We start from the raw sequence: 15,887 nt of genomic DNA on the forward strand, positions 1-15,887 counted from the left end.
ATGAGTTCATTTGTGCAGACTAACATTTCAAACAGGGATGTTTAATAATACCAAATTAGGCAGAAAAATAAGTAATACCCCCAGTGTTGGGAGGGAGTAGCACAGATGGAGCTGAACAGGCTCTGTACCAGCTGGGGATTCCATAGTAATGGAAAAATCCCCTTCCACTGGAGAGCAGCACAACATGGCTGGATCAGGGGACAAAGATCTCTAATGTCCATATAATTTAGACTGGAGAGTGGTGGGTGAAATGTTCCTCTCTTTTCAGACTTGAATATGCACATCTATATTCCCTGTGTGGATTTTTGACCACACTCTAAACAAGAGGAATAAAAAGGGAATGCAGAATAAAATAAGTGAATTGCAAAATATTTGCAAAAGAAACATTTAGAAAACAGCTGACAGAGTTAGTAGTACAAAGTCAAGCTGTCCCTGGACATTTTAATTTGTGTGACCTGCACATACATGCCAGATAATCCAAAGCCTCGTTGACTTTGGAAGCATTATAGGACAATCTTTACATAATGGGTTTAGAATGATTTGTTTAACTTGTTAGCCACAAACAATGGGTCTCTTCTTGTTCCAAATCCTCCCCCCACACCTCTCCGAACAATTATATTGATTGCGGGAACATACAAACTCCCTGATTTCTGTGGGGAGCTGATGTGTCCACATATAGTATCACAAAACAGTGACAAATTCCAGGCTTTTATTGCAAAATCATATCTACTTTGGGGATCTGCCTTTAAGAAAACTTTGTCGAGCATCTAGTAAAGGTTAGTGAGGTATTCTTCTACAGTTCCTCAGGGTAAATTAATTTACCTGATTGTGAATTACCACCCTTTGTTTCTAAACCCTTCTAGGAATAGTTATTATTTATGGTGTGTCATTGTGCTCAGAGTGTTTTATTAAATACTTAAAGTCCACATCCCAAAGAGCTTAAATCTAAATATCACATGAAACAATATAACATACAAATCAATAGTTTGTACACAAAAACATATGGAGGCAAAAATAGTAGATTTTAAGGAGAAATATGAAGAAGGAAAGAGTGAGATTATTCATTGGGGCAAAGGTTATAGCTGCCAAAGCATCAGAAGTATCAGTATGAGTAGCCTGTTTAAAGGGAGCTCTTCCACAGTGTTTTAGGAAACTTTTCTATTGCTATGCACTAGTGCAGGCTGCCACATTGCTGATAATTGCTATGCATGGGAGTTATTCAGTATACTACACTTCATCGACACTTGCTTAATCAAAAAATCGGTTAAAAAGGGACATTTCCCAGGGAACAGACTTAAATCTAATGATGCTCAACAACAAATAGTACTGCTTAATGGGGAAAATAATTCCACCCTTTGGGAGATCTGGATATTTAATCTTATTTAGGTCTTAGGCATTTCAGTTTTGTGCTAGAACATGCTGTAACAACAGCTTTCAGTCCATCTTTATCAGAAAGGGTATATATTAATTACCACCTTCCACTCCAGCTACACATGCTGGGTCACCAGAGCAAGTATCTCACAGTTGCCAGGACAGGCAGCAGGGTTGGCCCCAGAGCCTCAGATGTATTTAGGTGCTTAACTCCTATTGAAACCGGTTGTAGTTAGGCATCTAAATACCTTTGTGGATCTGGGCTTCAATCATTATCTCAGTAGTTCCTCCCAGGTTCATGGCCTTGTACAGTAACATGATGAGCTCTGCAGGGGCATTACTGTTAAAATGGAGTCATCTATTAATCGGGATATCCTGTTAACTTGTTCAAAAGGCCCCACTCCTTGCTCTTTTGAGTAGGACACTAATTGTAGTACATTTCTTTGATACATATGTATGATTTTAATTTGATCTTCTATTTTCTGTTTTCATACCCTGCTGTCATTTCCTGATTGAAATAGGTCACCCAGTTAATAGTGTCTGGTGCAGAGCAGAAGGGGAAGGAACAGCCATGTTTGGATACTGAATCAGCTAATAAACACTGTCCCCCTCAATCTCTCTCTTAAGAGTTTAATTTGGAGCCTAAGGGAGTTAGGCACCCAAATTACACTAATTACAAGTTGCCATTTGCATGCATATTTTCCTTATTTATGCACACACACATACCCTGTGGAAAATGCACATGTAAATATATATATATATATATATATACTTTGCACATGAATATAGTGTTTAAAAAACTGTCCTTTCTGTCAATTGTCTTTACTGCTGTGCTCCAGACATCATTAGTAGTGTGACCTCCAGCCTCTGTCTTCAGTCAGAGAGCAATGGCTGAAGGCTGGAATAAACAAAATATGATAAAAAAAATTAACGTATTTATATTTAAAGCAAAAAGCAACAAAACACCACATCAGATTGCTATTGCACTTAGGGTATGTCTACACAGCAGCTGGGAAGGTGCTTTGTGGCATGGGTAGATGGACACACGCTAGTTCCGCTTGAACTAGTGCGCTAAAAATAGTGGGGTATAGGCAGTGGCTCAGGCTAACAGAATGAGTACAAGCTCATACAACTCAGTAGGAACCTAAAATGGCCCAGTACAGAAATATAAAAGGAAAAAGATCTGATCTCTGTTACACCAGTGTAAATCCAGAGGAACAAAGACCAAAATTTGTTCCACAGTGTAGACTGGGAGTATAACCACACATTGAAATGAATTACAAAGCTTTTGCTAAAATACATTTTGATATTAAGATCCCAATACATTAACCAAATATATGATAGGCTTAACTATTAGAAATAAACATTAAAATATTTTAAACTGTTTTTCATTCATTATCAAGCCATGGTCCCAGCTGAGGGGTCTAGGTGGAATCAATAGGGGCAGAGTTGAGTTACTGCAGAGCACTTCTGAAAATTGCACTTTCTGTGCCTCCAATGGCATCAGCTGTTACTGCAGAACAAAGAGGTAATTCTGAATTCTGCATTAAGCTGTATGTAAAAGAAATAACAGTTAAAAAGCAGGGATCTGTACTTCAATATGGTAGACTAGACCCACCAAGTGCAAAGATGCACAGTGGTATATATAGATGTTCCAGTTAATAAATACCTTACAAAGTCAAAAACCTGTCCTCCCATACAGAAAATCTGTATGGAAAAGGTTGAATGGAAGTTTCTGCTACATTACCAAAACTGTACTGAAAAAATATTCTAATCTTCATTTCATATATGTTTATCTATTCAAGGCTCCAAATATCTTAGAATTTTCATAATGCCAATTAACTTGCTCAACAAGCATGAGAGCTTCCAAAACATCTCTCTTCTATCCTTTTCCCACATCCATAAAATTACTCTACTTGTTAGTCTTTGTCAGACATTAGGTAATGTTTCACAAAAGGTGCATGTTCTTTCAGTTTTAAGCGTGTTTTGATTAGTCACCATTTTTTTTTATTATTATTATTTCATAAGTGCTTTTCCCATTAGGAGGGATAGCTCAGTGGTTTGAGCATTTGCCTGCTTAAACCCAGGGTTGTGAGCTCAATCCTTGAGGGAGCCACTTAGGGATCTGGGGCAAAAATCAGTACTTGGTTCTGCTAGTGAAGGCAGGGAGCTGGACTTGATGACCTTAAACAGACAGTTAAGGGTTAATGCCTCTTTTACGTTTAAAGGGTTAAGAAGTTCACCTAGCCTAGCTGACACCTGACCAGAGGAACCAATGGGGGAACAAGATGTTTCAAAAGGAAGGAGGGAAGTTTTCGTTTGTTTAGAGTCTGTTTCAGCCAGAGTGAAAAACATCAAGAAATCACCCTCTTATCAGAGTAGTAAGTTTTAGAAAGGGATAAACAGATTTATGTTTATTTTCTTTGTAACTTGTCTTGGTACCATTAAGGGAATGATCAAAAATTGGGTATTTGGGTATTTTTTGTGTAACTAAGTTTTGCCCAGGGGAACATCCTCTGTGTTTGGAATCTGTTGTCTGTGAAAGTAGCTGGTATGCTAATCTCTCCCAGAGGGTTTTCTTTTACCTTTCTTTTCTTTAATTAAAAGCCATTTTCTTAATACTGATTTGATTTTCCTTGTTTTTTAGATCCAAGGCAGTTGGATCTGGATCCACCCAGGAGTTGGTGGGAGAAAGGAGGGGGATGGGTATTTCTCCTTTGTTTAAAGATCCAAGGGGTTTGGATCTGTGTTCACCAGGGAATTGGTGAAGTCCCTCAAGACTACCCAGGGAAAAAGGTAGTACTTGGGGGTGGTGGCAGTGATACCAGATCTCAGCTTGTAATTAAGCTTAGAAGTGTCCATGCAGGTCCCCACATCCGTACCCTAAAGTTCAGAGTGGGGAAGGAACCTTAACAGGGCCACTTAGGGATCTGGGGCAAAAATTAGTACTTGGTCCTGCTAGTGAAGGCAGGGGGCTGGACTCGATGATCTTTGAAGGTCTCTTCCAGTTCTAGGAGATTATTAATGTTCTTCAGATTGTTCTTCTGCTACTAACATTAATCTAAAGTATGCAAGCTGGCTTAAAGACAGATCTTTAAAAGTACTATTAATTGGGGCCTAGACATCTTGCCAACTTAGGTTTTCCAGATTCAACTTCAGAAACACATCTTAATTAAAAAGGTTATTAATGTTACAAAATAATATTTTGTAAAAATAAAAACATAGTTCCTTGTTAACCGTGAGAGTAAAATATACAGTACAACTATTAATTCATTTGTTTTATTCTCTGTTGCACAAGTCTGCATTTTAAGGAAATCTCCTCTCCCCTGCTGACCTGAGTCAAAAATATGTATGTATGATTTAACAGGCTTCACATTTTCCAGGAAAAAAATGTAAAGTCAGACAACCTAAGTTTCCCAGTAGCAGTGCTGTAAGTATAAATCACGGTTATGTAAGTGGAAAATAATACCTCAGTATGAACTTTTAATTCCATTGCCATTCTCAATGAAAACTGATGTCAGCTTCAATATTTAGGTCTTTGCCAACATTTTCCAGAAAAAGATTAGTTTTTGTCTCTAAAAAGCAGCACTCACAGAGCCCAATTTTCAAACTTAGGTGTGTAAATAGAAGATCTTAACCTTGTAACGGGACACTCAAATCAGCACCTATACTCAAGTCTGAACCAAAGCAAACAAATATATGCAGTGAAATCCTTGGACCTGATTGTTCTCACATATATGGCTGCACATAAGAGCAAAGTCAAGCTCCTGGAGTGTAGCTGTCACCATTTATGGAACAAGCAAGGAAAAGGGAAACCAGTCGTCAGCACAGACTTCCAAGTGTGCTGGCTGACTCTCCGAATTATCAGAATCTCCAAATATCCAAGATCTGTACTCTGCCCCGAGTCCTTCAGCTGATATGTACCCTACTATATTGGGGATGAGTGAGTGGGTTTGGTATGTTTGTGACAGAAATATGAAAAGCCTATGCATCTGAGTAGTCTGAGGAAGAAGCAGAGTAAATGACTTAATAGGAAATAATACAAATCTATAAGGTTCTTTAGCTTGGAAGTTATTTGAAAAAACATTCAAAGCAAAGCAGCCTTTTCTTGACAATTTTCAGATCTTATTAGCACTACTATAATGTAAGTCTGTCCTTGGCCATCACACCTACCTTGATTCCTAGTGCCCCAACAAGAAATTTCTAATGAGCAGTGCAAGGCTGATTGAGTGGCTTTGTTCACCAGTGGCATGTAAAAGTTGCAGTTTTTTTAAATTAAATATTTTTTCCTGTTAGCTCTGTTATTTTAATTCAGCAGGCTTATTCAAGTTATTATCATGTACCCTGCAGCCAGGCTCCTTTGTGTTATGATCCCTTCAAATCTCTCAAACTCAGCAGGGTCAGGGCAGGTCAGTAAATGAATGAAAAACCTCTCAGTGCTGTTGATTCAGAGGCTAGCACTCTTACCTTTGAGTCAGTACTAAAGCAATACTGATGCCTGGTGGCATTGGGCAGTGTGCTGCTGGTGTTGCTATCTTTTGGACTAGACAGAAAACGAAGTACGTCATTAAAACCACTTAAGACTTCACAACTATTTGAGGTCATTCGATCACAGCACATAGATATTAATAAAATCATAGTTTATAAAAACTACTTGTGATCAACAAACAATTACATTGAGCTCTTTGCATGAGTAAGATCATTGTCCCTAATAGTCTGGCCAAATTCAAAGCTGGTTTTATTGTCTTGACCATATGTAACTCCTTTGTAGTTTCACCGGGGTACGCATTCTGTACTGCCTTTCCTTTTTTAATGTGTAGTGTTATACTGAACTGTTGTTTCACCCCAAACATGGCTACATTTCAGGTGATAGCTAAACTATGTCCATGTGGATCAGTTTAAAATCTTTCAAGATTAAAGGTGTTATATAAATTAAGATAATTGTCATTTATCACCAAAACCCAGAAACAATAATTACAATACAAATAAAATAAAAAAAAACCAAAGAATCTCTAAAGTTCACAGATACAGATAATCATTTCTGTATTGGCCATTATCTGTACTAGTCAATTCTGGCCTACACCCCAGGACATTCTTTTAAATGTTAATTTTCTTCTTGTTTTCATTATCTTTCCATTCCTGAAGGACGTGGCAACTCATTTCCTCGAACTTCGCTAGTGCTTTAGGAAGACTGGAAACTAAGGGCTTGGCTACACTTGCTAGTTGCAGCGCTGGTGAGGGGGTTACAGCGCTGCAACTTAGCAGGTGTCCACACTTAAAAGCTCAGCCAGCGCTGCAACTCCCTGTTTGCAACGCTGGCTGTACACCTGGGTCCGCTACGGGTGTAGCGAGACCAGCGCCTGCTGCTGCCCACGCTGGTCATCAGTGTGGACTACAGCGCTGTAATGGCCTCCATGGATTAGGAGGTATCCGCCAGACTACTTTCAGCCTCTCTGTCATTGCTTTGCATCCTGCCCTGGCTCAGAGCCTGGGAGGAGGGGAGGTTGTAGGAACCGAGACGGAGGTTACTGAGTGTTGAGACTCCCAGGAGGGTCATGCAGCCAGGAGCTATTACAGCCAGGAGAGCTAGCCAGTCGCAGCGCTGGGACTTGGTAGTGAGGAACCAGCAGAGGAGCCTGTTCCTGGTAAGAGCTTTTATTATAAGGATGCAATGTTTTGGGAGCGAGGGGGCTATGGCTTCCTGCAAGCATGCTCTAGATGGGAATAGCCCATGATTTCCCTGTAGCTGCTCTTTGCTTTCCACAAGTCACAGAAACCCCATGGCTTCCACAGTAAGCAACCCACCCCACCCCTTCCCAGGTGAGCTGTGTTGCAAGATGGCTCTGAGAGTAGCTGCTGTGGCAGATGGGTGTAGGGTTCAGGGTTATTTCCCTGTAGCTGTCTTTGCTTCCACAATCACAGAAACCCATGGCTTCCACAGTGAAGCACCCCCACCCCTCCCTTCCAGGTGAGCCACGTGGCAGCCCCCTTCCCCGTGTAGCCGCGGTGTGGGAAACTCGCCATCTCTATCTGCAGCTGCGCCTCTCTGTGCATGCTCGAATGTGTAAATGATGCTACAAAAACTCTTAAAAACATGCAGGCACTGTATTACAGTTTATCTCTCTGTGTTTTTTTTAAGTGACCTTATACCTGCTCCATCAGCGCAGACTTCTGAAAGACTGCAAAGCTTAAGAAAAAACCAAGGAAGAGTAAGGAAGAGATGGTGAAAGCTTATCAATCTGTTTACACAGAAAATAAAAAGTGCAAGACTGGAGGGATAAGACCATGAAAAGGAACAGCTGCCAAGAAAAGGAGAAGGCTGCAAGGAAAGGAATCACTACCAAGAGAAGCACAGATCGCAGGGATGACTTAAAAAAAGTGGGGAAAAAAGCTCTATTCTTTTCATGTATTATTTTACTTTCCATAACTATTGAATAATAATATTATAATGCACTATATTGATTTGATTGGTTATTTATGATGCGTTTCACAGTTGTGGTCTCCCGCACTCCTGGGGGTGCACATGTGTTGGTCAGCTGCTCCTGCAGGTTAATGCCTGAAATGCAGGGCAGCAGTGACATGGGGCGGCTGAAGGCAGGGAGGCTGACTGCAGGTAGGTCTGGCTGCAGGCAGGCAAAGGGAGAAGGGGGTTGTTGGGGCGGTGGGGGGGGCTTGTGGGGGGCTTCAGGCAGGCCGCAGGGGGTCAGCAGGGTTTGCAGGGCTGGGACAGAGAGTGTGGGACTGGCTGGCTTCAGGCAGTGGGGTGCAGCAGGGGTTGACTGAGACAGGCAGGGGGTGCGGGCTGGGCAGAGTGTGCAGAGCTTGTGCGGGCAGCATGTGTGGGGGGTTGCTGGCTTTGCAGGGCTGCAGGGGTGTGTGACAGGAGTTGTGTGAGAGGACAGAGGTGTTGGCAGAGGTGGTGCAGGCGGGGGGGCCGGACTGGTGTGGGCAGGTCATGGGGTGCAGCAGAAGCAGCTGGACACCCAGCCCTTTAAAGTAGCCCCCAAGCCTCTTCTACTCCGGGGCCTTTAAATAGCCGCGGGAGCGCTGGGGAAATGGAAGAGGGAGGCGGGCTCCAGCGGCTATTTGAAGGACCGGGGGCAAGGCAGCTGGAGCGCCAGGACTTTTAATACCCCCTCACTGCCCCAGGGCTCGGGGGGTATTTAAGGCCCGAGCTCCAGCGGGTCGCGCGCTTGCCGCGCTCTGGCGGAGCTCCAGACGGGGGAGCGGGTTGCCGCGCTCCGGCCGGAGCCGCCGGCCTTGCGCGCTCTGCTGGAGCTCCAGACGGGAGGCAGGGCTTGCGCGCTCTGTCCGGAGCCGCCGCCTTGCGTGCTCTCCGGACGCGGCAAGCCCCGCACTCCGCAATCCCGGCTGGAGCTCGTCCAGAGCGCGGCAAGCCCCCGACTCGCAATCCTGGCTGAGCTCCGTCCAGAGCGCGGCAAGCTCTGCGACTCCGCTCTCCTGGCTGGAGGGCGACAAAGCCCGCCGCCCCACTCTCATGGCTGGAGCCCAGCCGGAGTGCCGCAAGCCCCGCCGCCCGCTGGTCTCTAGCTGGGAGAGCGGGGCCATGCGCGCTCCGCCGGCGCTTCACTCAAAGGACGCGGGACCATGGAGCAGACCGCAGCCGGGGACGGGGTAAGTTAAAAAATAAAAAAAAAAAATTTAAAAGGTGCCTAAGGTGCGGGGCCTCTTTAGGCACGGGTCTGATTCCCTGCAGCACGGGTCGTTGGAAGCAGGAAGCGGAATGACCCGCACCCTTCCGTCCCCTTCCCAAACCCACAGCACCTAAATGGACGAGTGCTCTGTGGATACTGCCCAACAAGCACCATTTCACCAGCCTCTGCACTGTGCAAGTGTGGACACACTGCAGCGCTGGTCGCTGTCAGTGTGGACACACTGCAGCGCTGGCCGTACACAGCTGTACGAGCACAGCTGTAACTACCAGCGCTGCAAAAATGTAAGTGTAGCCATACCCTAAGCTCAGTTATAATCAAAGAAGTAAGGTAAAAATAGTTCAGAGCAGGAAAGAATATTGAACAGATATGTTGAGCCTAATTCTCTTCTCAGTTACATCAGTGCAACTCACAGAAGTTGAGTGTAAATGAGAATTTGGCCTATTGTGCATATATAATATGAATAGCCACATAAATAAGTAAAATACAGTATTTCTACAGTAGCTTCGTCATCTTGAAATATTTGGTTTTATTAAACAGATTTTTCAATAACTGCTTTTAACCTACACTTCAGTTGTTAGCTGAGCTTAGTAAAGACAATTATGCTTTGCCATTACTGCCCCCTTTCTGAGGAATATTAGCTTCCTTATGAAGAAGTAGTAAAATTGTAGTATGCTTTACTTCGTATATTTCAAGTATAGCAGAGTAAAAGTATACTACACAGACAAGTATTACCTAGTTAGGTAATACTCAGGTATCCACACTCTGTGCAATCAGATATGGTAATCAGATAACTTGAGGCCAGTTAAAGGATTTTTCTTACTTGTAGCCAAGCTGTCGACAGACCACAGCTGCATCCTTATCAGACCATCCATCATCACAAATTGTGCCCCACTGACCATTGATAAAAATCTCCACACGTCCTTCTTTCTTAGTCTCACCATCCATCAGCCTGATGGGAGGACCTAGGAATAAGTTACACAACAACAGAAACAAAAACTAGTATTTTAAGTCATTTCATCACATTCCAGGGATACGGGTCAACTGATGCTTATGTTCAACAAGATTTCCACTTTAATGATACCATCTGTTAAAGTATTCATGTATTTTGTCATGGCAGGAAGCATGAAGCATTTTATACATATTACAACAAATCATGAAGCACCACTATACTCTTTATGCTTTAAACTGTAGGGTTCATTGGCTTCTTCTATTACATACAAATATGTAGCACAGCTTATAACTTGACTGGAACTTACACAGCCCAGTTCTTTCCCCAATAGTGCAGAACAATCTGTTTGATTCTTGTGTTATGAGGCTACACCTACACGCTACCCATTTGAGCAGATTATATTCTTCATAGAAGACTTTTACAGGAGGGTTTAGCTAAACCTCACCAATAAATACAATCACTCCCACAAGCCACACACACCCCCAGTATGCTCACACTACAGCCCAGCAACAAATGAACTAGCCCATGTTACTACGAATTTATTACTTATACAAAGTATTCTCCAGCATCTTGACTAGTATACTCTGAAGTATTAACATCATTAAAAGTAAACTACATTTGTCCAACTAAATAAAGTATATTCTGTTATAGATTTTCCTTGGCTTTTTTAATGATGTTTGTTCATTTACTCTCATTCAGAAAATCTGATAATGCAAAATCAGTCTCCCAGTCACTGATATGAATCAGTGAGATTTTTACTAATTATGTTCTCTTACCCAAAGGCCAATTGTCTATTATTCTAGCTAAGTATTTGGACTGCAAGTTTCAAAAACCTGTATCATAAAAAGCCCTAAGGGTATAATTCTCATTTACACTAATGCCCTTTTTCAACTCTTGGGCAGTGCAAGGGCCTTAAAGTAGAAACACATTCAATTCGAGGCCCCTTTACTCTGTGTAAATGAGAATCAGCTCCTAAATCTTTTGGTAAGTAGTACTTGAGATATCTCTAAAACTTTACACTAGAGTTCTTTCCAATAATTGGACTCTTTTGGCATTAGTCATTGGGCTAAATTCACCCGGAGTTATCTTATTAAACGCGAAGAAGCTTTAAATCTGAATTATTTTTAACCTGAAAATGTTTTTCACTTCAATTTTTTTTTATTATTTACAGTTTACCATATATTTACTTTTTGCAATTAACTCAGGCTGCGCAATTCTTAGTTTCTAGTCAGTTACACTCTCTGGGTCTTATATACTAACAAACCTTTTTGTTGTTGTTAATGCTTCCTCAGCACTCTTTGGGAAACATTTGAATTCATAACCCAAACTTGTTAAATGTAATAAAAATGAATTACAAATTAACATCTGCAGAGCATTATTATTTTTTTTAACAAAAATGTGGTTTGTGTCTTAAACCAGTTGATTGTCTCCCTTTAATGTTTATATTTAAAAATACTCTTTCTTATACTCTTCCTCCACTGAATTCCTCTTTAGAGGAAATATTTATCCTTCTTCGAGTGCTTGCTCATATCCATTCCAGTTAGGTGTGCGCGTTCCGCATGCACATTCGTCGGAGAAACTTTTACCCTAGCAACACTCAGTGGGCTGGCAGGTCGCCCCCTGGAGTGGCGCCGCTATGGCGTCTGATATATACCCCTGCCGGCCCATCCGCTCCTCAGTTCCTTCTTACCGCCCGTGTCAGTCGTTGGAACAGTGGAGCACAGCTTAGCTGACCTCCACCTCCCTAGCGATTCGCTCGTTGTATAGTTTTTTCGCGTACGTAGTTTTTTTCTCTAGCTTTATTTAACATTTGAAATAGTTTTGTAGTTGTGTATATAGTTAAAGAAGATCGGGGGCTCGCCCCTTCTCCTCCCCCGGTACCGGCGCCCATGCCCGGTTCACCAGGCTTCAAGCCCTGCGCAGCCTATCATCGGCCGATGCCCACAGGAGATCCGCACGGCTCCTGTTTAAAGTGCCTGGGCGAGTCCCACCTTCCAGACAAGTGCCGTATCTGTAATGCGTTCAAGCCCCGGACAAAGAAAGAGCGGGACATTCGCCTGAAACAACTTTTGATGGAGGCAGCTCTAACTCCTCCATCCTCGGCACCGACTCTGGCACCGGGAACAAGTGTATCTTCCGCTCCGGACCGCCCGGCACCAGTGAAGACTCCTCGACACCACCCTTCACCGGCCCAATCCTCCGGCCGGCACCGCTCCCTTTCCCCGAGGAGCAAGAAGCAGAAGGCTCCTGCGGTACCTAGAGCTACACCGCAGTCAGAGCGTAGCTCCAAGTTGGACCGCCTGGCACCATCAACTGCCGCAGCACCGCTTGTCTCTGCGCTGTCGATTCCGGTCTCACAGGAACCGTTGAGTCCGGTGCCTACCAGCTCCCCAGCCCACGCTGCGGTCGAGCTTGTCATACCGTCCACGCCGGAGACCTTCTCCACGGCGCAGGACCTAATTGCTCTAACAGAGCCTGAGCTGCCCCAACCCCCTGCACCGCCGGTGCAGGTAATTCAGTCACTGGGCAAGCCTACCATGGTGCAACCACCTTCCCCGGGCACCACTGAGCACCGTCGGTCTCGATCTGGATCCCGTGATCGCTCTCGGCCCCGACACCGCTCCCGATCCCGGCGCCGCTTGCAGTCCCGGTACCGTTCTCCATCCCAGAACCGGTCATACTCATGGCACCGCTCGAGATCCCGGTCTCCATTGTGGTACCGTCGGCACCGGTCCAGATCCCGGCACCGCCGCACCTCTCGCAGCCGATCCAGGCATGACGATGTACAGCACCGGTCGACCTCCTGGCACCACGCTGGTCGCAGGTCCTGCTCCCGACACCACCATGGTTCCCAGTACCGTTCGCCGGTACCGCGCAGAGAGGAGTACTATGGACGCAGAGACCTGGTCCAGTCTACTTCAGCTCTCCCGTGGCCGTCACGTCATCCATCCGCCTCCTCACACGCAGACAGCGCCTCCTATGGGGGTTCAGACACGCAGGCCCATCCGGACCACGGACCACCTCAGTGGTCTTTTTGGACACCATGGGCCATCACCAAGCCCAAGGCGAACCAACGGGCCCATCACGCTCCGGCCATTCCGAGCACCGTGCACCAGAGGCCACAGTCAGCAGATCTCCCCCCGCTGGTATGGAGGAAAGCTCTGCACAAGCTCCCGAACAGCACGATATTCCGGAGACGGAGGCCCACCAGGATGCGGCGTCAGTCCAGGACCCACTCATCCCAGGGTTGTCATCATCATCTTCCCCGGATGAGGCGGTAGCGGGCACATCATCATCGGGGCCTCCTCCGATTGATCTGCGAGCACACCAAGATCTTCTGCGGCGTGTTGCCCAAAATATCAGCCTTCCCGTAGAGGAAGTCCCTGAGGTGGAGGACCCAGTGATTAGCATCCTATCAGCGGAAACACCAACCAGAGTGGCCCTCCCCTTTATCCGGTCGATGCAGGCCAGAGCAGACACCATCTGGCAGTCCCCGGCTTCCATCCCACCAACAGCCAGGGGAGTGGAACGAAAATACATGGTGCCTTCTAAGGGGTACAACGAATACCTCTATTGTGCACCCTGCCTCTTGCACGTTGATGGTACAATCGGTCACGAAAGGGAGTGCCAACGGCCACAAACCCCCTCACCCAAAATCTAGGGAGGCCAAGTGCATGGACTTGTTGGGCCGGAAAATTCTACTCTGCTGGAGGACTTCAGCTCCGCGTGGCGAACCAGCAAGCCCTCTTACAGACCGATTACTCCTATAAACACCTGGGAGGCGGTCGGCAAGTTTACCGAGTTGGTTCCCCAGGACTCCCGTCAGGAGTTCACAGCGCTCCTAGAGGAGGGGAAGAGGGTTGCAAGAACCTCCTTGCAAGCCTCACTAGATTCCGCTGATTCGGCGGCTAGAACGGTCGCCTCTGGTATAGCCATGCGACGCATATCATAGTTACAGGTGTCCGGCCTACCGCCTGAGCTGCAATATACCATACAGGACTTGCCGTTCGATGGACAAGGTCTTTTTTCACAAAAGACAGACCCCAGGCTGCAGAGTCTGAAGGACAACCGGGTTATCATGCGTTCGCTGGGAATGCATACACCCCAGACTCAGAGACGGTCATTCCGTTCCCAACCTCAGCGCCCTTACCCCCCGCCTCGGCCAAGACAGGATTTTGCCCGTAGAAGAGGTCGCACTACCCGCAGACGGCAGTCGGGACCTCAAGGGGGCAACAATTCCGGTTCTGCCAAACCACCATTGCGACCCAAAACAAATTTTTGAGGGTGCGCCCGAGGGCAGCGTACCAATTCCCTCTTCGGATCCCTTCCAGTTTTCCAACCACCTTTCCTCGTTCCTTCCGGCGTGGTCCCAGTTGACTTCAGATCGTTGGGTCCTTCGTACGGTGGAACTTGGATACCGTCTTCAGTTTGTCTCCCCTCCTCCCCGTCCCTCTTCAGGGACCCCTCTCACGAGCAACTCCTCATGCAGGAGGTTCACAAGCTCCTCTCAATCGGAGCTATAGAGGAGGTACCGGAGGAGTTAAAGGGCAAGGGGTTTTATTCCCGATATTTCCTGATCCCCAAGACAAAAGGGGGCCTCCAACCCATCCTCGACCTGCGCGGGCTGAACAAGTTCATCAAAAAGTTCAAGTTCCGCATGGTATCCCTGGGGACCATCATTCCCTCCCTGGATCCCGGAGATTGGTACGCCGCTCTCGACATGAAGGACGCGTATTTCCACATTGTGATTTATCCCCCCCACAGGAGGTATCTGCGCTTTGTGGTAATCAGGGTCACTACCAGTTTACTGTCCTTCCCTTTGGTCTTTCCTCGGCCCCTCGGGTCTTCACGAAATGTATGGCGGTCATCGCCGCTTCACTATGCCGTCGTCGTATACACGTCTTCCCTTACCTTGACGACTGGCTTATCCGAGGGACCTCCGAGGCTCAAGTCATCAGCCATGTCGCCATCATCAGGGAGCTGTTTACACATCTAGGCCTGATCATCAATCTGGACAAGTCCACCCTGGTGCCCACGCAAAGAATAGAATTTATCAGGGCAGTGCTGGACTCCAACCTTGCAACAGCCAGTTTGCCCCCGCACCGGTTTCAGGCCATAGTCTCCCTTGTCCAAAGTCTTCAGAGGTTTCCAACTACCTCTGCTCGTACTTGCCTTGCTCTCCTTGGGCACATGGCTGCATGCATTTTCGTTACAAAACATGCCAGACTGCGAATGCGCCCACTGCAAACCTGGCTCGCTTCAGTCTATCAGCCGAGCAGGGACGCCATAGACATTATTCAGACGGTTACATCGGATGTTCTGGGCTCCCTCGACTGGTGGAAGATGTCATCCAAAGTGTGTGCGGGCCCGCCCTTTCATCCTCCCCAGCCCTCCACGTCCCTAACAACGGACGCGTCCGCGCTGGGCTGGGGCACCCACCTAGGGCACCTGCGCACCCAAGGCCTTTGGTCACCCCGGGAGCTGACGCTTCATATCAATGTCCGAGAGCTCAGAGCGGTCCGGCTGGCGTGCCAAGCGTTCCAGGCCCATCTACACGGCCGTTCTGTTGCAGTGCTCACGGACAACACAACGGCCATGTATTACATCAACAAGCAGGGAGGGACAAGGTCGTCTCCCTTGTGCCAGGAAGCGATCTGACTGTGGGACTTCTGTATAGCCCAATCCATTCATCTGGTGGCCTCCTTTCTTCCAGGGTTACGAAACACTCTCGCAGATCACCTGAGCAGGTCCTTCCTCTCACACGAATGGTCCGTCCGTCCAGACGTTCTCCATTCGATTTTGCGGAGGTGGGGCTTTCCCCACATCGACCTGTTTGCATCCAGAATGAACAGGAAATGCCAGGTGTTCTGCTCCCTACAGGGTCGCTCCCC

General features: G+C 46.3%; 1 protein-coding gene across 1 annotated transcript in view; it reads right to left on the reverse strand.

Annotated features, from left to right (window-relative positions):
* The window catches only part of PRSS12 (serine protease 12), a 76,426-nt gene that overhangs the window by 28,138 nt on the left and 32,401 nt on the right, over positions 1–15,887 (reverse strand). Inside the window, 1 exon segment of the mRNA XM_032762534.2 lies at positions 9,868–10,009. Within this exon segment, the coding sequence (XP_032618425.1) occupies positions 9,868–10,009 (142 nt within the window).

The sequence above is a fragment of the Chelonoidis abingdonii genome, chromosome 5, assembly GCF_003597395.2.
Source record: "Chelonoidis abingdonii isolate Lonesome George chromosome 5, CheloAbing_2.0, whole genome shotgun sequence".
Classification (NCBI taxonomy): domain Eukaryota; kingdom Metazoa; phylum Chordata; order Testudines; family Testudinidae; genus Chelonoidis; species Chelonoidis abingdonii.